At 47.9% G+C, this 26990-nt stretch overlaps 1 protein-coding gene across 2 annotated transcripts in view; it reads right to left on the minus strand.

The window, feature by feature from the left end:
• ITGB5 (integrin subunit beta 5) overlaps positions 1-26990 on the minus strand; it is a 59163-nt gene that overhangs the window by 16600 nt on the left and 15573 nt on the right. For both annotated transcript variants that reach the window (XM_050339429.1, XM_050339430.1), the window contains exons 4-10: positions 26114-26363; positions 22296-22464; positions 16201-16362; positions 14707-14802; positions 13597-13686; positions 9972-10106; positions 6502-6931 (exon numbers count right to left, since the gene is read on the minus strand). In XM_050339429.1, the coding sequence (XP_050195386.1) occupies positions 6502-6931; positions 9972-10106; positions 13597-13686; positions 14707-14802; positions 16201-16362; positions 22296-22464; positions 26114-26363 (1332 nt within the window). The remainder of the gene's footprint in view (positions 1-6501; positions 6932-9971; positions 10107-13596; positions 13687-14706; positions 14803-16200; positions 16363-22295; positions 22465-26113; positions 26364-26990) is intronic.

Consider the following 26990-nt stretch of genomic DNA (forward strand, 5'->3'; position numbering starts at 1 on the left):
GTGATGTAAGCTGGAGAGGGGATGCTCACCCAGGCACATGTGGTCTGGCCTCAGTTCCTCACAGCTATGGGACACAGCAAGTGAGAGGTTTATTTTTCCTTCTTATTCAGGTGGATTATTTTTGTTTTATCCACATTCAGGACAGGGCCTTTAGCTGAGCAGCTTCTGCAGGTGATAAAAGCAAAGGCCAGATGGGAACGCAGCAAGGAGAAAGGTTTTTAGGAAGCTGTAGGATAAACATACAGTCTGACTGAACCTTGACCACATCTTAAAAGAGAGATGCTACCACACTGTCTTGTTATTTATTCTGGCCATAAGGGCCCTTGGGCTATGCAGTAGCTCTGTAGGCAGAAGACTTCAAGATATCTGAAGCCAGGTTTGCTGGCTGCTAAGGAATAAAGGGTACCCTGTGCCACAAAGCGTGACCACATCTACATACTTTTGTGTTTTATAGCCCAGCCTCAGCTGGTTTTTAGCTCCTTGTCCCCTACCCTGCTCTTTGGCGAGGAAAAGGGACGTTCAAAGTCCTACACTCCACCCTAATGGAAAAAGAGTTTTGCTCAGAAGACTTGGTTCTGCTCCCCACAAACCACTCTCCCCTGCCCTGCAGCCCTGACAGCACACATGCAGCCGCTGACTGGCCCCCTGATTCCCCAGCCTGCTGCTAAGGACTGGGACTATTACAGAGCAGCTGGTACTGGGAGGCTGCAGCGCAGTGACCCGAGCTGACACTGCATCCTCTGTCACCAAAATAAGCCTCAGATATGCTGGTAGATGTGTGCTCCCCATCCTCCTCCCACACGGGAAGCAGAGAGGGATTGATCTGCGAGGCAGCTGCCCCAGAGACAGAGCTGCATGTCCCTGCAGCTGCATGGCTCACAGCTGCACTAGCACTTAGCAACTGCCAGAAGACTATTTTTAACTTCCATATTTATATGGTCATTTTATCTCTCCCCTTCAGGTCCTTTTTTTACTAGGCAGTGCTCAGATTCCGCCTTTTTACACAAACTAAATAAAAAAAAGACCCAAATAAAAAAACCTAAAGATAACAAGACTTGACATAACTTAAAAGGAAACATTACAGATGTGGTTTAGGCTCTGTTCCCTATCTTCTTTCTGCCACAGGCCAACCTCTTCCCTTCTGGCAGGGGTACCTTTGCTTCATGCCACCCACCCACAGCACGACCACAGACAGTGGGCACAATGGAATCTTCCCTTCCTCCCCAAACCACACTCAACCCACCACCTGCACCTCAAAAATTAATAAATCAACTACCCATTTCTTCTTCTGGTAAAAGCTTACATATTAGGAATGAAGAGAATTAAGACCAAAAAAAAAATGCTGGTATGCATCTGAAAGATGTGGATCACCTTTATTCTCCCATCTGAGCTTTCACATGCACACCAGCATCCTCTGTCCAGGCACTACCACTGGGTAGGTGAATAATAACTACAAAGGTGTTTGTTGAAGAAAGCCTATTTCCCTAAGATGTGTCCATGAGCATAGTGATTTGTACAGTAACAGGCCCGACCTGAAACCCCAGAGTGGAGACACCAGCAGTACCATCAAACCCAAGAGTAACTCTCAAAGCTCGGGGCTGTAATGCAGGACCAGAAACTGGGGCACTGGCACCTGAGCCATTGTCCCACCGGATCCCCTCAAACACAGCACTGTTAAATGCCATTATGGTGCCTGGGACAGGGAACACCAAAAACAAATTGCAAAAGCACAAGTGAGATTTCTAACTTGAGGCTGTGTTAGAACAAACAGAATAGCCTTATCTCCCTGGGCTTTAGTAAAGGTTAAAACCTCCCTGAGCTTCCCCATTTACTAAAACCAAGAGAGGAAGCATTCAGAAGTAAATATTGAGGACTTGTACATCCTCAGCAGTTTTTGAAGTGGTTTCTGGAGGGCAGCTGGAGGCGCATCGCACATCAGCTTGGCTACTCTGCAAAATAAGCAGTCACTTTCCAATGAGCTGTCCCTTCTCACATCCCATCTCAGAAGTGATTCTGGCACTTGCAGATTTGACACCCGTCACTTTATTGCTGAGCTGAGTTTTTTGTGTCACTGGAAGCCCTGTGCCAGCAAGTGAGGCCACTCTCCAGCTCCTGTGCTCTAAGGCATCAGCATCGTGCTATTCTTTAGCCAGCCATGATCTTTAGTCACCTTAACCAGTTAAGATGCTCACAGCTGCTTACAAGCTAGAGAGACTTTCCAGGGCTTGATTTACAGCTGCATAGTGTTTATAAATCTGATTTATTGTCTAATTCTAAAAAAAAAAAGAAGAGAAATCCCAAAAGACCTGATCCCAAAGCTGCACCAACATCAGTAGTTGCTGTGTTGCTCAGGCAGTATGGATTTTCCAGACAAATTCTTTGTGTTTTAAGGGGAGGAATGGCTGCAGTGTGGTGAGTGCTCTTCACTTACACCTCATTAGTGATGTGCCTGCACACAGCCAGAGTCCTGGGCTGAAGAGCACACAAACGACACCCACATAGGGAGCCAGGGAACAGTGGTGATGGGTGAGGGGAAATTTCTCTAGAGACACCATGATGCCATATTACTCTGCATCCCCCCATCCAAGAAAAGATAGGTCTGGGGCAGTGAAGCTAATGAAGCTTGGCCTCTGGCGAGCCAGTCTCTCTTCATTAGAGGCAAATGTGTGATGCCCTCAGTAGGGCCCCTCCTCCCTCTTACCACCTAGTTTTATGGGACCTTCAGGAATGCAATTAGCACAGAGATGTTTCCTCCTTTGTCAAACTGCCTGGCAGGCAGCCAAGGGGTTCAAAAGCCTCTGGGTTGTGCAGCCAGCTGCCCCCTTCCCCAGCCCAGCTGCAGGCAGGAGGGTTCTCAGCCCCTCTCCCATAGCCACCCACACTTCAGAGCAGAGAGGCCAGAGCGATGTGGCAAAGGTTTCAGTGCATAAAGGCAACTTCTCCATCCATATTAAAACTGGGAGCAAAGCATTCTAGGGTTTGGGAAGCGACTGCCTGCTTTGCCAGAGCATGGTGCTGCGGATAACCAGTTGCACTTCTTTGGAAGAACAAAGCACTTGTGCAAGACATCCCCCACAGCCCTTCCAAAAGCCAGATTAATGGTTTGAAACAGCTACTCTGGAGCTGTTAACTGGACTCAGGGAGCAACAGAACAAATGCCACTTTTTAGTGCCTAAATGGCATTGAGTAAGAGCTGGATACAACTTGAATCAACATTTATGACATGTTATAAATTACTCCTTTTCCCACCTGCCTCACAGATGCAGGAAGCACATTAAACCTCCCACTAACAGGAATTAAATTCTTGCTTCTTCTTTACATTATCTCCCACCCAAAATCTGCTTCTCCATTTCATGGGGGGGGCTACAAAAGGACAGGAGCCACAGCCAGCACTGTCTGCAGGCATCTCTCCTCTGAAATGCTGACAAAATGAGGTGCCAATATTCATAAATAGACCCATGGATGAAAACCCTTTTGTTGGCCAAAGGGCCAAATACCAAGAGACAAGAAACAAGTTTATTTCAGACCATTTCAACCTGCTCCACTGTAGCTTTTGCTGGGAATAGAGGATGCTTGAGCATAATATGCCACCTATCCCTGTGCCATGGCAGTGACTTGATGGGGACAGCTTTGCTACAGGTCATAAAAGGAAGAAATGCCCAGGCTGGTTGGCGATGGGCTCACGAGGCCTCTGAGTTGAGGCAAGCAAGAAACACAGCCACACACGTGCAAAGCAGTTTGCATGAGTGGATTTTTACTTCTCAGCTTGAAAAAGTGTGCTTTCCTCCTGATCCTCCCCCTCCTCTCGGGTCAGGTTGGACTGGCTGCTTTCCTACTGGCTCGGTCTGGGATAGGCACTCAGAGGTTCATGATATCATCTCATTCAACAGCTTGGGCAAGTGTAAATGCATTTGATGGGGGACACCACAGCCCGTGTGCTAAAACTCAGGTTGGGTTCCACTGGGGTGAAAACACTGTTCAAAATACAGTCATCACCAAGGCACTGAGAGGCATTAAGTGCCTTCTATGCTACCAGAGGATTCATAGAGTATAAACAAAGCCCTTGACAACAGAGATGAGTTTCCCCCATGGGTGGAAGCCAAGAAATTCCCTAGCAAGGACACAGACAACAGTGATCTGCAGGAAAATGACAGCTCCCTGCATGCTGCTTTTTTGGTTTGTGCATTAGCTAAAACCTGTTGGTCTCCCCTTGCAGTGGGATTCAGCCTGGTGGGTACCAGGATGCCAAACCTTTCAGGGACAGACATTGTGCCCAGGAAAAGACAGAGTGAGGGCAGAGTGGCATTTCACTCCCTGGAAGGAACAACAGCAGGAACTGGACACCCCATGCAACTGCCCTGGGAGTCATCCTGCCCCCAAGGCATCACCTAAACCCTTCTGGCTGCCAAGTCTACACAGCTCAGTGCTGAGCTAAACACACGGTCTTTTTCAAGAAGGCCCCACTTGTAGGAATGAGAGTTTGCATCTGCTAGAAGTGCCCAGGGATGTTTGTGTAGCAGAGGCTTGTTTGTTAGGGGCAGCTTTGGACACAGCTACTCCCCACAAGTCCAGGCACTTTTGGTAGGCTGGTGAAATCCCAAGCCTCTTGGCATGTCAGAACCACCTCAAAATGTTATTTTACTGGCCCAGTGCTTGCTGCAGCTCAGATTTAGCATCATAACTGCTGGAATTTGAAGAAAACACCCCAAATAATGAAGCCAACAAACCAAGAACAATAGAAATACCAGGAGGCATAGGGAGAACCAGCCCACGCAGCCATGCCAGACTCCATCTCATTCCTGGAGCAAAGAGGCTGCTTGGCCTCAGCCTACCCTTTGTTTTCTTTCATAGCTATAAAAACAACTTCTAGATGACTTTTAAAAACGTTGGCAAATCCCAAACCAGCTATGCTGCTCTTTCCAGCACCAGACACCCTCCACAGGGACAGAATCAAGCAGGTGCAGCAGAAGAAATGCAATTTGCTTTCCTGTGGAACGGCAGAGCTCTGGCTCTCCTGCTGAAAAGGAAATTTGAGCAGAGGGGTGTCCTTCTCTTGCAGCAACTGCTACACCAGTAACTTCAACCTCTCTTTATAGCACTGCTGCCCTTGGATATACTCCTTTTGGATGGGATGGTGCTATCAAAGCAACATGGTCATGTGGAGAACCCCCAGGCAGTACTGCTCTTAATTGCTTCACGGTTGAGTTTATTTTTCCCCCATCTACTTTCAAATACCTTTTTCCTGCTTGCTCACCCCTATTTCTGCTCCTGCATCAGCAGGGAGAGTCCCAGCCCTCCCAGCCCGGGCAGTCACTGTGGGAGGTGGTACTGGCCTTTCTCACTGCTCTGCATCAGGGAACTCCAGGGCAACTCCAAAACCCAGAGTTTTACCTGCCTTATCTTCAGCACTGACAAAAGAGGCTACAGGAAAATGAGCACAAACATCCTCTGCCCACCCAACAACACGATTTTGTCTCAAGTAGCCAGAAACTTGCAACCAAAGGGTGCCCGATCACTTACTGCCCAGCTCTGAAATGTGCAGGGCAAGATAAACAGCAGAGAAAAACCCCGCCAATTCCCTGGAAAAAATGTGAAAAATAGCTATTTTTTTTTCAGAGCTTACACTTGTTTCAGAAATTCTGTCCAGGATTTTCAGCTAAGGAAATATTTTACTTGCTTGAAAGCAGGCAAATTTTAAAAAAACCTTTGCCCAGATCCAACTGGGGTAATTATGTCTGGGGGCTAATCCAGGCAATTACATTCAAGGTAAATTATGTGACCTTGGACTGATGAGGTTTTAAAACTATTTTAGCAAACACAGCTAAATAACTCCTCTGCCTTTGTTTAAGCAAAGCTGACTGGCTACATCTTTCCCAATGAATGACTTGTTTTCCTAGTGGGAAGAAAAATCTATACATAAAATACCTTTAGGAATCTTTAACACAGCTTTTCTCTAATAAGTAACAGCCAGAAACACAACCTTTCCTTTCACTTGCGATGCACCAGGGGATTACTCTAAATGCTTCATCTTTAAAAAAGATTGTTTCTGCCTAGGCAGGGAAGCATAGCACAGGTAGAAAAAATCCAGCCTATGAAAACACCAAAAAGCTTCAGAGGATTCTGAAGCCTGTGCTAGTTTACTCTTTCCTAAGGATGTATGTTAGTGTGCAAGAGATTTCCATAGTTACATCAAAATAACACCAAAGCCACGACTCTGCTCATCTCTGTGGGACCCAGGTAGCAGACAAGCCTGCAGGGACAGAGCCTTTCACTGCAACACTGCAAACTCAGTTCTGATTGGGATAACGCAATGTTTTTGCTCTTTACTTTGGGTGCACTTAAACCTCTCCCTCCTTTTTCCCATAAGGAAAAGTAAGAGAGCAGAGATTTCTCCAGACACAGGGCAGATCTGGGCAGGTGGGGCAGGCACAGCCTTTCACACACTGTGCACAGCCCCCAATTGCCACGACGTGGAGGGCACAGGGGAGGAAAGGCTCCTACCTGAGCAGAGGACTCCCTTGTACCTGGCGCAGGAGAAGTCGTCGCACTCGCAGAAGGGCCCGTAGATGTTTCCGAACTCGCTCTCGTAGCACAGGCACTGGTTGCAGCTGCACTCCCCTCTCCCGCTGCAGAGGGGTTTGCCCTCCGCCTCCCGGCACATGGCGTGGTGCATGTCCCCGCTGGCCCCCTCCTCGCACTCGCACCTGGCCCCCAGGTAGCCGGGGTCGCACTCGCACAGCCCGCAGGTGTAGGTCCCGTTGCCGCTGCATTTGCCGCTGGCGGGCGCGGCACGGCCGGTGCAGCCACAGCGGCACTTGTAGGTCACGGCCACCTCCAGAGTGTCCCGAAAGCCAGCGGGCTTGATGGTGAAGGTGTGGGACGTGTCCTCGGCAGGGCAGCTCCGCGCCTCCACGGCCACCTCGAAGGAAACCTGGAGGGCAGGTTGAGATGTAAGTTAACAGGCACGGCCCCAAAGCAGTCGTCGGGAAAGAAAGAGGTGTCCCGAGGAAAATCCATGGAGCGATTCCACGGAGCGGGGCCAGCTCTGCCCATTGAGCTCATTCCCAGGTGTGCAAAAAGCCCCTAACAACTGCACATCCAGCAAGAGTGCCTGCAGCTCAATGCACCAGCATCTGCCATGAGGGGTTGGGCATCCTTAGTGTTTTAACACTCTTTACTGTCAGCCATTCACAGCAATTTTCCCCATCAGGAACCGCTGGTTTCTGTGAGGTGGGAAGGAACCTGCCTATTTCCAAAAATAAACAAGGTAAAACTCTAGAAAATAGCCCAGCTTCCACACTGTTAAAAATAATAAACTCTGTCAAAACAACCACTATCCAATATCTAACCAGCACAGCACAAGGGCCCGCAGTGCCTACAAGATCATGGGTTTAGAAGGTTTTATGGGACTTCTGATTTGCACATGGAGATGTTCAACAGCCACAAACTCCCAAGCTTTCAGCATGCCGTTTTTTTCAGTAGGCCGTTTTTAATGGATGCTTCTATCAAGACTGGCTTCAGAAGAGTTACACCTTGTTATATGGTTATATAGCACCCCCCCTACTTGTTTTATGTTGCTACAATCCAGTGTCAGGGATTTTCTCCTGGAGAAAACCAAAACCATACTATGGTTGCTCGCTTGGTTCCTGATTTAATCCTGTTGTTTGATGGGGCCAGCCACCCCTGCCCAGAGCTGCCCTGTAGCAGGAAGGATTAACCTCATTCCAAGGAAATGAGACCCTTTGCTAGGCATCAGGAGGGAATGGTTTCTCTCTGGAGACATTTGGGGGTCACCTCAAGTTCTCACTGTCTGCACTGTCCCACATATCAAGGGGTGATGTACAAAGGACAGCAGAGCAGCCACCTCCAGTGGGAGAGCTGCACCCCCAGGAAACCTCCCTTGACACCCCCTCATTCCCAAGGCCTGAAGCAATTAGGATAAGAGCTCAAATTACAGAGGAGAAGGAGATCAGAAAGCAAGCTAAAGGGATCAGGGTAATCCTGCTGCCTTTCACCCACTGACACCCACAGCCCCAGGACTAAACCCTGGCAGATTAGGGTCCAGTGCCAGCATTATCCTCTTTGGGGAAACTTTCTTAGCAGGAGTCAAATCTTGATCCATGTGGAAGCAACGGGGCAGAAAGCAGCTGAACAACAGGGAAGGAGGGACACGATCCCCACAGTCCTGTGGCACATCTCCCTGTGCAAGCACCTCAGGGTGCACCTAAAACAGGCGTGGTACCAGTGCCAGCTCCCTGCTGCACTCACTGCCAGACCTTTCTACAGCATAAACTGCAGTGGCTGGAGCGACTCCCCTGCTCCTGCCAAAGTCAGGATCCCAGGATTACCTCTGCTTCCTCGGGGGCTCAGGCTTTGCCACGGGAACAAAGAGCTACAGAGATCACTTTTACCCACTCATCCAAGATCCTGTAAATTCAGCTAAAAAAGCAAGGCTGTCTCCCTTTTTAACACTTCTCATGATCCTTATTTGGCGGGGTAGAACTGCTGCTACTGTTGACTCTTTCAAACTATTTTTATATGCCTCAGCACTGAGAGCTCTGGTATGTTTGCAGAGTCACTCTCCTCAAATAAGGCAATCAGGCTGCTAACAAACCCACACCCACGGCCTCAGACAGCAAAAGTCTGGAGAAAGGGAGGAGGTTCCCCACTGGTCTGAGCCCTCTTGCCCTAGCCCTGCAGCCCAGCAACCCGGTTTATCTGCTTCAATACTCAATTTAAACGAGCAAAGCTTAGGGTTTTTGCTTTTTGAAAAGCATGGGATGGATTATGCCATGTATACTGTTAACACTAAGGAGAAGATGATAATTTGTCTGTGCTGCCATCCAACACCCTAGGAACTGAAAACACGAGAAGAGGGTTGCTGCCTTTCTGAACACCCTCTGCCTTTTTCTGCAGTATGTCCAAAGTTACCCATGATCCCTTCACTCACTGACACAGGAAAGACAGGTTTAGATTACATAGAAGCATAGAATCATTTAGGTTGGAAAAGACCCTTAAGACCACTGAGTCCAACCATTAATCAAGCACTGCTGAGCCCACCACTAACCATGTCGCTAAGTGCCACATCTACTTTTAAAACACCTCCAGGGATGGTGCCTCCACTACTTCCCTGGGCAGCCTGTTCCAATGCTTGACAACCCCTTTGATGAAGAAATTTTTCCCAGTATCCAACCTAAATCTCCCCTGGTGCAATTTGAGGCCATTTCCTCTTGCCCTATCAGTTGTTATCTGGGAGAAGAGGCTGCCACTCATCTCACTAGACCCTTCTTTCTGGTAGAGAGCAATAAGGTCCCCTCCTCCAGACTAAACACACCCAGCTCCTTCAGCCCTTTTTTATCAGACCCATGTTCCAGCCCCTTCACCAGCTTTGCTGCCCTTCTCTGGACACATCCCAGCTCTTCAAAGTCTTTCTTGAAGTGAGCGGCCCAAAAGTGAACACAGGATTTGAGGTACCTCACCAGTGCCAAGCACAGAGGGTGGAACACAGCCCTCATCCTGCTGGAGTGCTATTTCTGATGCAAGGCAGGATTCTCAAACAATAACAAGGAAAAAAACAAAAAACCTCAATTCAATATTTAATGGACTGAGAAAAGATCAGCAGACCATGGAAATAAAAATTTCACAACTGAGAGTGTGATGTGAATATCTGGGATTACAGGAAAAAAGCCTATTCTTGACTACTGTGTCTTGCTGCCTGTTTAAGACCTTTATGTCAGTACTGCAGACAAGACACCTGTATTCCCTTTTTCCTCACAGCTGACCTTAGGCTGATCTCCACCATCCAGAACCAGAAGCAGCACTCTCTCTGGGTTTTTCATATCATCATGGCATGGCATGAGAAGAGCAGAGGAAAATGAGCAAAACTATATATTTTTGCCCAGGACCACTCATCAAGAGAGGGAATTAGGTGAAACAACCTCTCCAGGGAACAGACTGAAAGGCAGACTCACCGTATCTCCAATTTTGAGATCTCCACACTTCCTGAGCCCAGGATAGGACAACCCATCCTGACAGGTGGCAGTGAAGGTCAAGCCAATGTCCTCAGGGCTGTCCCAGACCGTGAGCTCCACCTTGGACCGAATACTCTAGAAACACAACGGGAAAGCAAACCATCAGGCTCCCAAAGACAGGTGGGTTTCTTCTGTTTTACTCTCTTCTCCTGATGTTTCCAGACAGTGGCTAGGACATCTCTGCACCTATATGAAAAAAAATTACCCCTGCACACACATTGACATTTGAGTTTGACTTAACCAGCCCAGACGGCTTCTGATGAACACAACTAGACCCAGAGGGGGCTGCCTACACACCCCAGGATAAGTGTGATAGCCACCGCAGCCAGAACTGAAAACATATGGATGCACAAGAAAAAGAAAACATTCTCAACCCCAGACAGCGCATCTCCGTGCACATCTGCATCTCCTCCTCCCCATAAACCAGCCCCCTAGTGAAGTACAAAGCCTGATTCTCCACCAGCAGTTGTCCTACAATGTCTGTTGTCCTACAATGTCTGTTGTACAGCACAGAGAAGGTGTAAAACTGCATTAGCTCTGTCCTGCTTTCTTCTTTTCACCCAGTTGGTCAGAAAAATGTATTTTCCCCCCTAGGAGAATGTGCCAAACAAAAAACCCGAACAGAAAGCACCCCTTCATAAGTATCAGCTGGAAACACTGCCATGGGAAAAAATAAATGAACAATCTCTTTCTTTGCAAAACTTTTTGAAGTGAAGAGCATTTTCCATCAGTGAGGTTTTGGTGTGCTCCTACCCCCTTTCTTCTGCTTCTCATCTCTCCATCCTACTGCACGTACAGACTTTTTGAGTCACAACAAAATGAAGTTTATAAGTATTAATTTGGAATGACATTGTTTTGTTTAATTCTTCCAATGGCTGGAACTCATTTTTATACAAGTAGTGTCCAAAAACGACAAAGGTTTTCAAAATGGAGCTTTTTGTACAAATATTCTTATTTTCCAAAGCCAGTTTCCAGCTCCATCTGTCTCCCCCTTGTCTACAACCCTCACCAATGAGGTCAGATTAAGGAAAAGTGCTAATTCAGACCTCTTGCCGGTACATGTGATGACAAAACCAGGGTTCACAGGCCGGCAAAGAGCCAACACTTTTGGAAATGGACAGGAAATAAATGAGTTTTGGCTGAGTGAATCTAAACAGTCCTTGAGGACAGAAAGGAAGAATTTCCCATCTCTCTGCTGTAACAGAGAAGCTGTTCATGGGGTGGCAATTGGGACCATCCATCACCTCTGGGCTGAATGTTGCATGTGCCAATAAATCTCAGGATACTGCTCTGCCCCAAATTATCCTGTAGAAATCAGCTGCCACACTGATATGCTCTCCTGTCTTCTTTCCCAGAGCACCTTGTCTGGGGCATGGCAGAAAACAGGACACCATGCCAGACCTCAGTGTGACCTTGCATAGGCTCTTCCTATGTTTTACACAGATGCCAAGTTTTCTTATTATCCCTATATGGTCATTCTGTTAACCCAATTGTGATGCCATTATTATTAGCCCCTTTGCACTGTTACACAACCATGTCTTCTGACAGCACCACAGCCACCACGGAGGCTGGTTGCAAAATGAAACACGTTCAAGACTTGCCTGGATTTAGTTTAGGAAAGTGCTTTTTAAACCAGCATCCCATTTTCTCTCTTTGGCCCAAACCCAGCCCTGTGTCTGGGCACAGCCCCACGTGAGCCATTCCATCTCTCAGGTATGTCAAGATTTGGGGGAAGGGTTTTTTCTTAGTTTTTTCTTTTATTTTTTTCTTAGTTTTGTTCCTGCCCTCTTAGTGCAGGGCAGGAAGAAAGTAGTCCCTGTTCTCTCCTGCTTCATGCCTTGTGGGATGAGGGAGAGGAGACAGCACGCTAGGCAGAAAAGAGTTGGAACATGAAGGGATGGGGGAAAAAAACCTTGAGGGTAATGTAAGCCACACACAAGTCCAATGTATGCATCAGTGGAAGGAAGCAGGGGGAGAGAGGACCAGAGATACCCAAAGCACTGAAGGGAAGAGGCTGAGCTCAGGCCCAGAGCACCAGCCACTGGCACCCTGCAAGAGAAGATGGTCCCTGTCACAAATGAAGGATTTCTCCAGGCTCAGAGTTTCCTTTCCATAAGGAATAAAAAAAAAGGTTCACTCCCACTTAGGAAGCAGAATTTTAACCTTCTCCCTCAGTGAGAATTTCCTCCATCATTTCAGGAAAAAAACAAAGCCACCAAGAGGAGACAGGCTGGGCGGGTGCCAGGTTTCCGGCAGCCCCAGGCTGCCTGTGGCACAGGCAGGAGCTGCCAGCTCTTGGCAGCACACCTGGGGGTCCCAGCCCACACCCACAACCCCGCTGAACAGGCAAGAAACCAGCCCATGTCTCAGCAGCCACTCATCCCACAGAGGTCATTCCATGGGGCACCTTGGTCTAAGCACCCTAGTGGTTCCCAGTCGACTGCACTGCAAAGCTCACAAGTGAAGAGACGGAGGGAGCAGATGGGGGGGTGTCAGCTTCCCAACAGTTTTCATCAGTTTATATCTATCTGCAAAAGCTTGAGGGGTGCTGAAATGGAGGCATGGATGCATATTTCATCCGTGAAACTGAGGCAAAGGGATGTTTCCATGTGATGGTGCTGAGACCACAGGCAAAGTCAACGTGGAGGGAATGTTCATTTCTTTCTCCCCAGCCAAGCATCTTAGTCGCAAGACTCTCATTCCTCCAGGGGACAAACTGCGACAACTGGGCTTTTGTTTTGCAGTATCTCCAGGGACTCATTAGCAGCATTAGCTATCCACTGCCTTTTCTCAGAGGGTGAAGCTTTGGGAAGCACTCTTCCCAAGGGCATAACCAAATGCTGGTTTAACTGCAGGGAGCTTGGGGAGAAGGAAAGATGACTTTTACACCATAACACAATCCTGCATGGCCTCTGGATGTGTAAACTCCTCCAAAGATCTTCTTCCCTGCTCCCTTGCACTAATGAGCATAGTACCAAGAAGAGCTTGCAGCCACTGAAAGCTGTATCCATGGGTCCCACGCATGAATAACTCTACCTGAGGGCTGACCTGTTGTGGGGTCAGATCTCCATCCATGCCCAGGCACCTAAACAGTGATATCATTCCAGGATCATGAAGAGCTGACCCATAAGGAATCAAGGAGAAGACCAACATGTGATGCACAGAGAGCAACACAATGATGTGACCTTAGCTGGAGCAGGTCGTGTCCTTGGGAGGCCTCTGGACACCAGATAACAAAAGAATAATCTATTTTACTTACTGGAAGGGTGGTCTTAGAGAGAGCTGTTTTAGATGGGGGCTGCATTTTGAGGGTAATTCTGCACATGAGAGATGTGGGGTGAAATTTCTGCTGTGCTGTAGGCTCTCTTGGGCATTCCCATGCTCCTCCTCCTCCTCACACACCTTGCTTCCCTCTCCAGGGTGGACATCCCAGCCCTAGTAGCCTATGGAGGATCAGGGAGGGAGGCGGCCAAATCGGGTGGGGCTCGACAGGGAGTGGGGAGCTGAGCTGGCCCAGCTCCTGGCACTTTTCACTTCAGCAGCTGTGGTATTAAAATGCACTTACGTTGTAGGCTTTGACGATCAGCTCAATGATATTCTTGGAATCTTTGTGCAAAATCTCCACTGTTGTCCCGGGAATCAAGGCAGTAAAGTTCTTAAAAAAAAAAAAAGAAGGAAAGCAGAGGGTGAGGAGGGGACATTGGCCACACACGCTGCCCCATCACCCAGTGGTGTACATGGAATGGTTTGGTTCCCATTAATGTGGAGCTTTCAAAAGTAAAGCATCACTAACGAGGCATGTCAAATATTAAACAAAGCTCATGGCCACAGGACAGGGACAAACAGACCTGGATCGGCTGCTGGAGCTGCTATGCACTCAGGAGGGCTGGCACTGGGGGAGGGAGGTGCAGCTGCCCCAACTTCCCTCACAAATCTGAGCATCCCCGGGAGAGGGGGTGGAGAATGAGCTCAGCCCTCCTGCTCTCCATGGGTGAGCAGCAGCATCCCACCCATAGCAACACGGCTGCTTGTTGTTTCTGCTGGAGCCTCCAGAGCCTCAGCAAAGGTTTCCAAAAGTGACCCCGCCTGAAACACCATCCCTGCACCTGCAGAAGAGTGAAACCCCAAAGGGCAGCTTCAGACACAGACTGGTCCTCGTGCCTAGGGCCACCTTTTCTTTTGGGAGGGTAAGAGCAGGAATGGTGAGAGAGTTCTAACTCCGTGTGGCATGTCAGGGCCCTGGACTCCGTGATGGAAAAACACAGCTGGGCAGAAACACTGTGCATGATTAGGTAATGGGATTAAGTCACTGCAGAATGGGCCGAGCAGGTTTCTGCTCTCTGGCATGCTGCGTGCTGGCAGCCGTCCGAACATCAAGATTAAGATGGAGTCTATTTTAGGTCTTCACGTGCTCACTAACACACATATATCTGTTTGCTCTAAGAAGCTTTAGTGCTTTTTGCTGAAAGGACTTAGCAGGGTGGGACAGTGGCTGAGCCTTGCCTGCCTGCACCAGGCAACATGTGGCCATGGGCACGCACACTTATCACTGAACACATGTTTGCCACTGCACACTCGCTTGTTTGCAGCTGCCTCCCCTCTCCAGGGCATTTCATTCCACTCCTCAAAAGGCATTTCCATGTCCCCCCAGCACAGGTGGCTCAGCAGTGCTTACCTTGTACAGGACATAATGACTTTTTGTTACAGCAAAAATCAGGTGGATATTGTTTTCAGCGAGTTTCTCCCCAAGAAGCGCCAGGGAAGGATAATCCTAGGGGCAAAAAAAGGCAGAAAAACTGATGGGGAACACAGAAATAAAGATTAATCTCATTGTTCTTCTCCTCCCAACAGCAAAATTTGTTCCAGACATGTGGCATGTTTTGCTGTGAGATGAAATCCCTGATGTACCAGCATAATCCCAACTGAAACAGCAGAAATCCCTTAAATATTTCTGCTGCACCCTTCACTAGAATACATTTCTTCCATTCCTTCTTTCCTTCTTTCTCTCCACTTTGCCATCAGCAGACATGTGTGTAACTAACTGGCTGCTACCTCCAGGGATGTGAGGTAGGGAGATCTAGAACGGCAGCAAGTGGATTTTTTTCTCCCGAAGTGGAAACATCCATTGCCTGATTTTTCTGCATACTGGGACCATAAAGAGATTACAATAAGCTCTTTAATTCTGCAGATATCTCAGACAGAGGGGATGGCAAGTAGATGCTGCTCTAGATGTCCACAAGCAACAAAATAATGAACCAGGGCTCAATTTCAAGAGACCAGCTTGAGTTTAAAACCCCTGCCTGCTTCTGAAGTGCTGTCCTTGGAAAAAAATCCACCTGATTTACTTGCAGACTGGAAGACTGACTGAGAGCTTCGGAAATTCAAACATGGAAACACCAAGGCAGCACCCCCATGCCAGCTCCACAGCATCAACTCCACATCAATATGGGCTGTGCTCCCTTACGCATATACACCCTTACCACGATTGCACGGATGGATGGAAAGGGGTTCCACCACAGGGCCCAGCTTCTGGCCATAACACAGCCACCCAGATTCACCTCCCCTTATGAGGTGACATCCATTCAGGAACAAATATCATAATTAGTGCACCATTCCGCAAAAGGATGTGCTAATGAGGTGGCAGGCAAGTGCTCATTCATTCCAGACGTTTTCTCCACTGAGTTAAATTTTAAAAAGGGTTGATTTGCCTATTTATTAGTAAGACCTGTGTTAGTTTTGTGTTCGAAGGCTGTGAATAAGAGAAGCATTCTGTTGTACTCGCTAGTGTAGCCACATCACGATAGATACAGCCTCCTCAGGAAGAAGCTGGCAGTCCACTGGAGATTTTAGAAAAGGGACAACATATTTTATGCTTCCTCTGCACTTTGCAGACAGAATACAATGTTTTTCAGGACACCAAGTTACTTTTCACTCCCTTGCAATGGGCACTGAAGGAATTCACTACACTCCTAACTTGTTTTTGAACATCACAGAAGCATTCACTGTGAGGGGATGCCTAAAGGGAACAGCAAATTTTATTTGCAAATTGCAGGACCAGGTCAAACTATGCTGGTCAGGTGCTGTATTTTCCAAAAGCTACTGGAGTGGGGGTTGGCTGCTCTCCAGAGAGGTCCGAGGTCTCTACGGGCTGTGCCCGTGTCCCACTCACCAGCTGGCTGGATGCACTGTACTCGTTGGCTTCATTCAGGTGGCACTGGCCATCGTGGGGCTGCACCAGCCCCCCCAGCTTCCCATCCAGGGCTATGTGTGGCACATCATCCGTTGTGAAGACCAGCAGGTGAGATGCCTCCTTACGCCAGCCGATCTTCTCCTGGGAGAAAACAAACCCTGTGAGACAGCTGGTCCGCCCCTGCCAAGCCCACGCTTCACCCCTCACCCTGCACATGGTCCCAGTCACATGCCTGGCCAGCAACAGACCCATTAGCACTAATTAGGAGAGTACCAGGCTCCTGTCCACCCATCCCTGGTAAGAAAAAAAAAAATGTCAGGAGCCCATCCAGCACTTCCCAGCATCTCCTTCCAACACACTTACTTTAAAAGGCACGAGGAGGTATGTGGACTGTCCACCAGACCTTCTCTACCCAGATCCAAGAATAAGAATTTCAGCTGCTTTTACAGCCAAAGGAAAGCTGCCAACTTCCTCCACACACATTTAATCTTGACCTTGTTTCCTCAGCTCTGTGGAGCGGCCAAGGCAAGAGCAAGAGCAACATCCCTGCTCAGCATTTTCATTACCACCCGCTCATAAAGGCTGTTTCTGAGCTGTGACAAAGTGAAGTCCCTGACCAAGGGATCTGGCTTTGGTGCACCTGCATTCATGCACAGGCACTGTGCCCTGCTCCCCTTCTGCACACATCTCCTGGAAGCCGTGGTGCCTCCAAGCCTCTGCCATTTCATTGTGCACCTCTGCACGTGCTCCCAACAGCTCCATCCCCCTGCACCACAGCCCAGAAGAGCAGGGATGCACACAGCCAGAGAAGAGCAGGGCAGGGACCTTTGGCATTGGTGCTGCCACTGATCCACACACAACTGCCCCACTCAGCTCGGCCGTGAGCAACTTCGGCCTATTTAAAAACATGGTAATGCCAAGACATGCTCTAGTGGTCCCTACAAAAGCACTGGGGAGTCAAGCACAGCACATGAACTGTCCTCCAAACCCTCCTTAGGCATTCTGTGCAAGGACCAGACATCACTGTCTTCACAGGGAGAGAGATGCAGGGATTTTCTCCAAGTAAAGAGATCAGATTTAGACTCTAAATGTTTTCTTTCCCGTGGAGCTTCCCCAGGTTTCCAACTTTGCATCAGCCCGAGAAGCAGATCTGTGCCTACAACAGCACACTGAAGCACTTATTTGCAATGGAAGTGGAAGGAAATAAAGGTGCCCAAAGAAAATTTTTGGAAACCACAGCACTGCAGCAAACTCCCTTGCTCTCACTAGCTGCTCCTACTTATTGTCAGCTCATTGCCAAGCAGGGTGGGCTGGGGTCTTGCTGCCAACCGGGGCAGGGAGATCCTGCCCATGGCACAGACTGGAGCCAGAAAGGCCAATCGCTCAGAGCTTCCCCTTGTGCTGGCCACCCTGCCTGTCTGCCAGCGAAGACACAGCCCCACATCTTCCCTCCCCATACACTTCCAGCATCCCCCTCCCTCCAGATCCTGGCTCAGAGCAACACCACACAAATGCTCTGGGAAGGGATGAGGGAAAAGCTAGTAAAAGCTGACTGATGGGAACATGGTGCAGATGAAGATGCCCAGCTCCTCCAGAGCTTACTGCTCAGCTTATGTAGCAAAACCCGGGCTCTGCCCTGTTTACAGTACAGTGCTGGCCCATGAGCTGCCACAGCCCCACAGTAAAGGCAGTTCCTTATGGAAAGCAGGCGTGGGCAGGGCAGGAGGGCAGGGCAGGCAGAAGGGTGCAGAATCATGTCTGCCAGTGCAATTTTCGCCTCCAAATGTGAGTCATAGCCCAAAGCCTGCTGATCTTTCCGATAAATATAACTCTTCCTTCAGGGACACTATTCCAAAGTAGACTCCTTTTTCCTCCCTATTTCGAAAGGTATTTTAAAGACCCACATAATGCAAATAAGGCCATAGGAAGAAATCCCTGGCAGCACACTTCCTTTGCCATGCACCAGCATGTTACAGTCCAGCTCAGTATGCAACGAGGACTTTTTTGCTCTGGGAAGCAGGATTCATTCCTCTGAAGTTACCCCACTGGACAAAAGACTAAAACTTCATGCCAAAACATAACTTCTTAAGAACTCAACCCAAAAGCGATTAAAGCTCTAACAATGCAAGAGGCAGATTTTGGTCTACTCAGCCACCAGACAGAAGCCCATCCAGTTCACTTTTCTTTGAGTATCCAAAGCTGATTTCTTTTTAAATGATTGAGGCCAAGAAACTTCTAAAGAGATTAGAAGGCTTAATCTGAATTTCATTTCCTTAGAAATGTGCTACACACAAAGAAAAGAAGCTGCATTTAAGCAGCAGCTAAAAAAGCTACTTCAAGGGTGATGCTGCTGGTCACCTACCTGCTAAGCCCACCTTTAAATCATGGGTTAAGCACCCCTTTGCAGACAAACTTTCCATGCCTCTGACAGAATTTCCCACATCAACAACATCAAAACTGCTGTGGCTGCTCAGATCAGGAACTCACTCCCAAAAAGCAACAAGCACCCAGCATCCAGGCACTGAAAGCATTTGATGCCTTGGAGCATCAGACTAGGGTGTTTTGGATGGGGTGGCCAAGCCGGTGCTGACGCCACACCAAAAGAACTGTAGGTCTATGAAAAAAGCCACCAGGGAGGTTGGCATGCTGAGGAGCCACTGCATCTCACAATGCCTTTGCCAGCGGCTTCCAGGCGCTGGAAAAAACAGCTCTTCAGCATGCAATTTCCACTAAGAAACCCAGAGCAGCACTCTGCTCTGCTTAAAACAAATAACCAAGGAGTCTTTCATTTATTTTTATTGGACTGGGATTGTTGAACAAAAAAACCTGCACTGATGCCGGCCCCCTCATGTGGTTTTTGATCCTCATGGGATATAAAGGATTTTGAAAGCATGGGTGGGACTGGACCCAAAGCAGAAAAAGGTGGGAATATGGGTTTCCACAGGGCTGGGCGTGCTATGGATCCTACCCCTACTCCTACAGTCAGCTGCAGTTACCTCCCACACCCCAAACAGCTTCTAACTCTATACAGCCAACAGTGACTGGCCAAACTGCCACAGCTGCCTCAGCACAGCACAGCCCTCCAAATACTATTGAAAAGGCTGAAAAACCCATGAACAGTATTTCCATGCACGAAAAAATATCTAAATTTATACTCTGGGCACTGAATAAAATCCATTCAATTGCCAAGATACCAACTGCCAGGAGAGCCCCCTGGATTTATCAATATGTCTAAAACCTCACCAGTTTCTCAGGCGCCAACCTTTTTGGAAGCAAGAAACAGATACAGGTGCAAAGTAAGTATACCTTAGGGGTTAAAAGCCAAAACCTCCTTCGTTTGGTGTTGCTCTGAAAGACACCTCAGTGTCTCCCACGTCTTTGCTATCTCTGAATACCCGTGTCGACCAACTACTAATCAAAAATGTTTCAAAAAACACTTTATTTTTCAATCAAGATCTAAAACTTACACATACTACCAAGCCATATGAACCTTGCACTTGGAAAATGGCAGAAAACCAAAATACTGCAAATGGAAAATGTAATTATGGAAGGTTTATTAATATTCCCGGCTTACTATTTTAGCATCAGAATAAAAGCGTATTGTCTGTGGCCTTTTCATTGCCTCCAAAATAACATTTACCATATCTTCATCTTTCAGAAAAGAGCCAGACCCTCAGCCTGCTCCATTAGTCTATGTTAGCTGTACAAACATTCCCCATTCTTTGGATTGAAAACCAGGCCAAAAAGCTACTCGAGTGCTACAGAGCTCTTAGACAGCTCAGGCAGAAGAAATGCTTGATACAAATTACAGTATAAAAACACCTAATCAACAAGATTAGGTATTGTTTCTGACACCTCAGAAGGGGAGGAGAAGACCACACTCAGACACCATGCTTGGAGACAGCGAGGCTCTGCTGTGCCATGATTAGCTCTCCTCGGGACATCCCCCTTGATACCACAAACTCTGCTGCTGAGCACAAAGTACTTTATGGTTAGCACACTGCCCCACCCAAAGGCAGGGCACTTTCTAAGGTCTTAACTTCCCTGGACAAAGCCAGTGAGATGCAATGGGGTCCCACATCTCCTTGCATGGTGAGAAAAATAGTTCCTGAGTTAACAGAAACTAGAGACTGTCCAGGGTTTCAACGCCATGATACTCCATTAATCACCATGGATGAAAAACATCATGCAAAGAGCATCCTCATCACAAGCAGCACTTCACTGCCACCCTAGATGTCCACCACCTTTGCCCTCCTCAACAGTGCTGAGCCTCACCACAATCCCCGGCCACTGACCAGTCTGGGCCATCACTTGACCACTGTGAAGGAAATTAGGCACCACGTTCCCATTCTGACTATGGGGCCAAACATCCTAATGTCAAATCAGCTGGCTTGAAATCTTGGCTTTTTTAACTCTGGGCAGAGTCTTTGCTGCTTATGGCTGTGATCAGAGGCAGCTGCTCCACCCACAGCAAGAGGCTGCCAAGGCAGCACAAGTCATGGCACAACCGGTTCTCCTGCCTCGCACACCATTCCCGTGGTCTTTGTTTCCCACACCCAAGCTTCAGTAATTGCAGCAGTAACTGCTGTGGCTGCAGAAACTCCTCCTTCACGACCTGCCACATCATGCCAAGAGCCACGCATTGCACATGCTCACCTCTGCTCACCCTTCCTGGAGGATGCTCAGTCCTGAATTTAGATGGTGCCAGAATCTAAACTGGCCTTCTGAATTCAGAAGGGACAAGGCTGTGCACTCAAGAATGAAAGTCAAAGATTCTGATCCTTACCGACAGTCTGAGATGGGCACAAATGTGCAGGAACTATCTTGCAGGTCTCCTGCCTTCCACCAATACCTCCAAAATGAGCCCTTGTGATACACACTGGAATATTGCTGCACCATAGGGAAATGTTGTCCTGTTTTTACAATAACATGGTGGAAGAGACTGCAAAAACCCACGTGGTGGGTGGCACAACTAAGTCACCTGTTCTAAACATGAGAGCCACCTCTCCAAAACTGAGAAGCACTTTATACCCAGAGAAGTATTGGGAGCAGCTCTGTAGTTGTGCCAAGAAAAATATCTGTGTCAGGCTAGGAGAGACAAGATGACTGTTGGCTGGCATCAGATCATGGGGCAGGTTCAGTCCTGCTGAGACCATGAAGCGTAAATGAAGCCAACCCAGGTGGAGAAAGATCTGCTTTCCCACGTCTGCATCCCATCACTCCCACAGACGATGCTTATCTCCCAGCTCCCATTAATTCAGACCCAGAAGAAAACATCAAAAGGACTACGAAAGGCTGAAGCAAACAAAAAGCAAATTCTATGCCAAGAGGAGAAATAGCAAAAAGAGCCATTCCTGGTGAGCAGAGAAACTTGGCTACATGTTGGAGTGGAGCAAAGATCTCCATCCACAACAGACAAAGGGATATGGAGCAACCCACTACTCATTCCAGAAAAATACTCAACCAAGCATCTCCAAAAACCCTAAGGTTGTGGCTAACATAGCACCAAGCAAATGAACTCTGCTCCAGTTTCCCTGACAAAGTGGGAGAACAGGCTACCCGTGCCCAGAGGTGGGATCATCCAGCCCCACACACAAAGGGGTCAGGTACGAGCAGCAGGAACCAGCTCCAACCCTCAACATGGGTCAGCCACTGCAAGATGTGTTTGACACACTTAAGAAATGCATTGATCTAACATGTACATAAGCGTAGGCAAATCTTAGAGGATTCTGTCCCAGGTGCTCAGGGATCAGCACCTACAAGTCTAACTGCGTGATGAAATCTCAGCCCTAAATTTGCATTTGTGACAGCTCTGGTTTTATCCCTTTAAACTAGAAATAGCATTAACCTTTTTTCCTTTGCCTGTTCATCTACAAAAGCACACGAAAACAATTGCTTCTGCTTTACCCAGCATTTTTCATGACTTCTGCAAGAAAAATTTAGTAGTTACTTCCAAGAAATGGCATATTGAAGCTTTACCCTAGTTCAAGAACTGAGCAAAAGCAGCCTCCTCCTCCTCCTCCTCCTCCTCCTCTTTTGCTTTGCTGTAAACCCTTGTAATCAGAGTAACTCACCTTGCACACAGCAGCCTGCAAAATCGCATCAAAGCCACCCTCTGGCGCATCTCGGTTGCGGGAAACCTTCTGTTTCTGGACTTCTTCATTAAAACGATCAACTTTATCCGTCAGGGACAAGAGGTGGCGGAAGCCAAAGGATGGGACACAGCTGGGGAACAGCTTGTAACTGTGAGAGGAACAGAGGAGTGGTCAACTGGGAGGAACCACACCAAGAGCTGCAGAGGCTCACGGCTCTACCAGGTTGGTCTCTGTTTAGAGGGCTGAAATACTCTCACAATGCTTCATGTTTTGTACATTTTGATTTCCGGCTATTTATATACAAAACCCTATTTCAGTACCCATAAAGTGGTTTTCACATTAGGAATTTGCAGTGAAGGGTGCAACCCAGTGACAGGGAGGATATGGTTCCCCAGCAGCCTGGGATGGCCATGGGGACTACACCCCATGCCTGCAGAACTGGTGGGCTGGTGTCAAAGGGCACTGTGCAGGAGCATCATTGCTGAGAGGTACCTTTCCCCTGTTTTGCAATATAGATTTTCACTCTGTCAGCCAGTTTTCTTGCCAGCCTGTGCCACTCTACACCCACTGCACATCACCAGGCACCTGGCAATTGCCCAGCATGAGATGTAATAATAACTAACACCAGCTCGTGCTTCCTCCCACTCTCCCTGCAAGCCAGTGAGCAAACACCATCCTTGCTTTCCAGGGTGTCACTGGAGCAGAAAGGTAGGAGGGGCACCCTAAGACAAAGAAATGCTTCAGGAGGTTAACAGAAAAGCTTTTTTTCCATACAAAACCATGAGAAGGTAGCTTTGGTTCTCACCACACGGCTGGGAGAGCTCAGCAGAGCGGCTCCTGTGGTATGAGAATTCAGGAAGCATGTGCAGGGGAGAGGGATGGGAAGGGTTAAGAAGAAATGTGTTTACAAAGGAGTTGGGTTGGCACTAATTCACTCTTATCTTCAAAGATAAAACAGAGAGAACAATTAAAAGCCTCTGCTGACATATGACCCACTATGGGTAAGTTGTAAGAGGCTTTTTACACAAAGGAGTATTTAAGATTTACCACCACTGAGAATTCAAATCCCTCATAAGGGACCCCAGAGCAGGGATTTCCATCCACACAGCCACGCGAACACACCTCCCACTGTCCTGGGCCTGGCTGGCAATTGGAGCCCTTCCCTATGATCAGCCCCATGTCCAGACTCATATCCCACTCACACACAGGGCCAAGGCAAGGAGTTTGCAATGTCTGAAACCTCTGCACTGCAGGGTCTCAGCAAGCTGCCCTTAGCCCATATAATACAAATCTATATGGTTTGTTAGAGCCCTGTTGCACAGAGAAAACACTGACACTGTAGGGTCCTACCTCCCATGAAGAGGTATAATTTAATTCTTTTTTTGTTTGTTTCACACTCCAGGTTTGCTGGCAGAGGCTGCAAGGCAGCAGCAGGGCAGGCACCCCATAGCTGAGCAAGGGCACGCAGTGGTGCAGGTGGGTTATCTTGGGCTGTGACCTCCACAAGCCATATCACAGAGAGACAGGCAATTAGGGGTTCAGTCAGGCCCTCTGCCTTCCTTATCTTTTTAAATTTAGAGTTTGTTTCCTTCAAACTATCATCTCTCTTGAATGACACCATGTCTGCGAGAAGCCACTTCCTGGGAGGCTTCCTGGGAGGTCCCACCCAGGATGCTGAGTCAGGAGCAGGGATGAGCAGGCACGAGGGATCCCAACCTGACCCTGTAGGAAAGCAGGACTGCACCCCACACAGGACCTGCAAGTCAGTCATCACCACAAGGAAGCAGAGGAGAGAGCCTGGACCAGGGGCAAAAAGCATCCACTGCAGCTCATGTTTACTTGCAGCTTTTCTTAGATGCTGAACAGTTTGTTTTGACATTAGAAACAGCTGCAAACCAAACCACACCTGACAAACCTCAGTGCAACATCAGTGAGCCACATGGCAGCAGCCAGAGCCTGCTCACAGAGTGGGCAGGGAAGGAGATTCCACCACAGAGCAGGATGTGAGCACTCCTGGTGTGGATGAAGAGGAGACATATGGCAACTGGAAGGGAGCAACCACCAGATGAGCTACCTTGGACAATCCTTCCTAAATACTTTCCCAAGACCAGGCTGGCTTGAAGTAACCCATGGAAAGAAAAGCAACCACCTGGGCAAAGCCAAAGGTACATACAGATATCCTGATCACATTGAGAAAAGCTGAGGAGACAGCTCTGGATGTCCTTGATGACAGGTCATCGGTAGTTTCAGGTTTTGCTGAGCTGTCCAGTTGCATTCTCTCCTCCTTTCCCAGCTCCCTCCTCCTGCATATTTCACTCTATTTCACTTGGCAAGAGCCATGTTACTCCAATTAAATCACAAACCAGCCAAACAAAGTTTCCAAGATATCTCCAGCTGGAGCTAAACCCTGTCCCCAGCCCGTAGGCAACATGAGTGGGTGTCAGAGACTGAGAATGACAGAGATGACTGAGAGGATCCCTCAGAGGCCACACCAAATTTCTAGGAGAAGTACTATGAAGAGGCGTGGTGTGTTGTGCCATTGTGGCAGAGCTGCCTTCCTGGCTCAGTCAGTGTGGTCACTTCTCACTTCATGGCTCTTAAAGTATGAGTTTTCAGTGTTAAAATCCATTTCACTTTCCACTCGACAGAACTGGTGAAAAGAGAATACAGGTAACTTTTGTCTGGTCAACAGTCAATGTGCAATGAGATGCCAAACACTTGGTCAGTGCCAAAAGCTGGCCTGGAAACTCACAGCTGATGCAAGCTCTCTTTATCTGCCTCTCATGCTCAAAGCAAGCACAGAGCTTGGCACCCATTTGTGAGGTGATCTTACAATTTAAGTATCCACATATGGCTCAAAAAAAAAATGCTAACCTTACTGTCCTTACATGACTAGAAAGCACCTCACTGACAGATGAGGTGAAGATGGGGACTAGAAAGTGTAAATGGTGACATTCTCCCAGGTGGGCACTTGCTGCTGTATCCACCCTTTGATTCCAACATCCAAACGCATCTGAGCCTGGACACCCTCCATTACACCCAATTTCACTCTTGCATAATCCTCAATTTGATGGGTTTGATACCAACTCTGATGGCTAAAAGGCAACAAAAAGACTCTTGCAAAGACAGTAACAAGCCAAAAAACAAAAAAAAAAAAAAAGGATAAAAGGGACAAAAGGCTCTCATATCACCACAAAGCAAACCACATCACTTGTGTCTTTTGCAACTGCCAGTTTGCTTCCTTCCACAGCAATAAAGACGAAAAAACCTGCCTGATGCCTTCAAAACACTCTACAAGAACTCATTAATCAGCACTACAGGCCATCACAAATCTCAGTTCCCCCAAACACTTTTGTTGGGAAGGACTTACATTGCCTTGGTCTCCTTATCTGTAAAATGCAGACAAAAAGCTTAATTGATTTACTCAAGGCCAAACTATGACTCAGAGCTAGGATCAGAAATCAGGAATTTCTGGCTCTGGCTCCTTTTGCTTAAAGCCTGTAAAAAAGCCTGCCATGTCTGCATCCTCATCAGGTACTTAAAAATAGCTTCAGGCTCTCTGATACTGTAAGTTTCCCATCTCTAGACCCAGAGATCTCCCAACAGCCACAGCAAAACTGGAAGTTGTTGTACTTTGAATCGCTCAGGTATCACAGTGACAGTCATGGCTAATCAGCATTCCCAAAAGCTGAGGCTGAAATGTGGTTCATTATTTAAAGCAAGAATGGAAGAGGAGACTGCAGTCAGGCTCTGTGCAAACACAGGGCTTGTCCCTTCAGGGTACACCCACCACTTACCCAATGCAGGGATTGTTTTGGTATCTTGGTGCTGTGTAGGAGAAAGGAGAAATGTTTTTGTCCACGAAAGAGCCAAACCCCAGACGGAAATTGCTCGTGAGCTTTCGCATCTCTTCAGCCAGCTTGGTCCCCAGATTGCGGATATTATCCAGGTCATCGTTCATGGACAGGGAGAGATCCATCAGGTAGTAGAGGTCCACGGGATAGTCCTCCACTTGTCGAACCTGAACTCGGAAGGAGGTCTGGTCACCTGCACACACACACAAGAGTTGAGAGTGCTGAAAAGGAAACTCCCAGCACCCATAAAATCCAGACTGCACATCCTTTTATTTCCACTGCAGAGCAGACAGATCACTTGCAAAAGAAGAGGGTAAGGGAAAGAAGCTTTTCCAAATTCATCCCTTAGGAGACTACCAGGAAAGCAAGTATTGACTTTGGGTCCTCTTAAGCTACGTAATGTTGGTAAGAAGACGACACATCTACGGACTGTATGTCTCTATTTTAGCTCTTTGGACATATGGCAAGATATCTTTGTATCTCATCTGAGAGAACTTCTTAAGGGGGGGACACATGAAAAATGCTGTTGCCCTGGTATCTGTACATGGGTGTTTTCCTAGAAAACTGGAAAGAAAAGCAAGCAGAGTGAACCTCAAATGGATGTTTTGTGGACTACTGAGACAGAGACCCTGCTCATGCTAACTCAGGTACATCCTCAAAGCAAACCAGGAGGAGTCCAAGAAGTCCTGTACAGAAGAGAGAATGACTGAAAGCAGGAGAAAGAGGGTAAGTAGAAAACAGTCAGTGTGAGATGAATTCAAGATGTCCTCTGAGCTGTGCAGGGAAGAAAAACTGAAGCAGAAACAGAAGAAACATCTTT

This window comes from Myiozetetes cayanensis, unplaced genomic scaffold (assembly GCF_022539395.1).
Source record: "Myiozetetes cayanensis isolate MyiCay16 unplaced genomic scaffold, myiCay2020 scf9, whole genome shotgun sequence".
Classification (NCBI taxonomy): domain Eukaryota; kingdom Metazoa; phylum Chordata; class Aves; order Passeriformes; family Tyrannidae; genus Myiozetetes; species Myiozetetes cayanensis.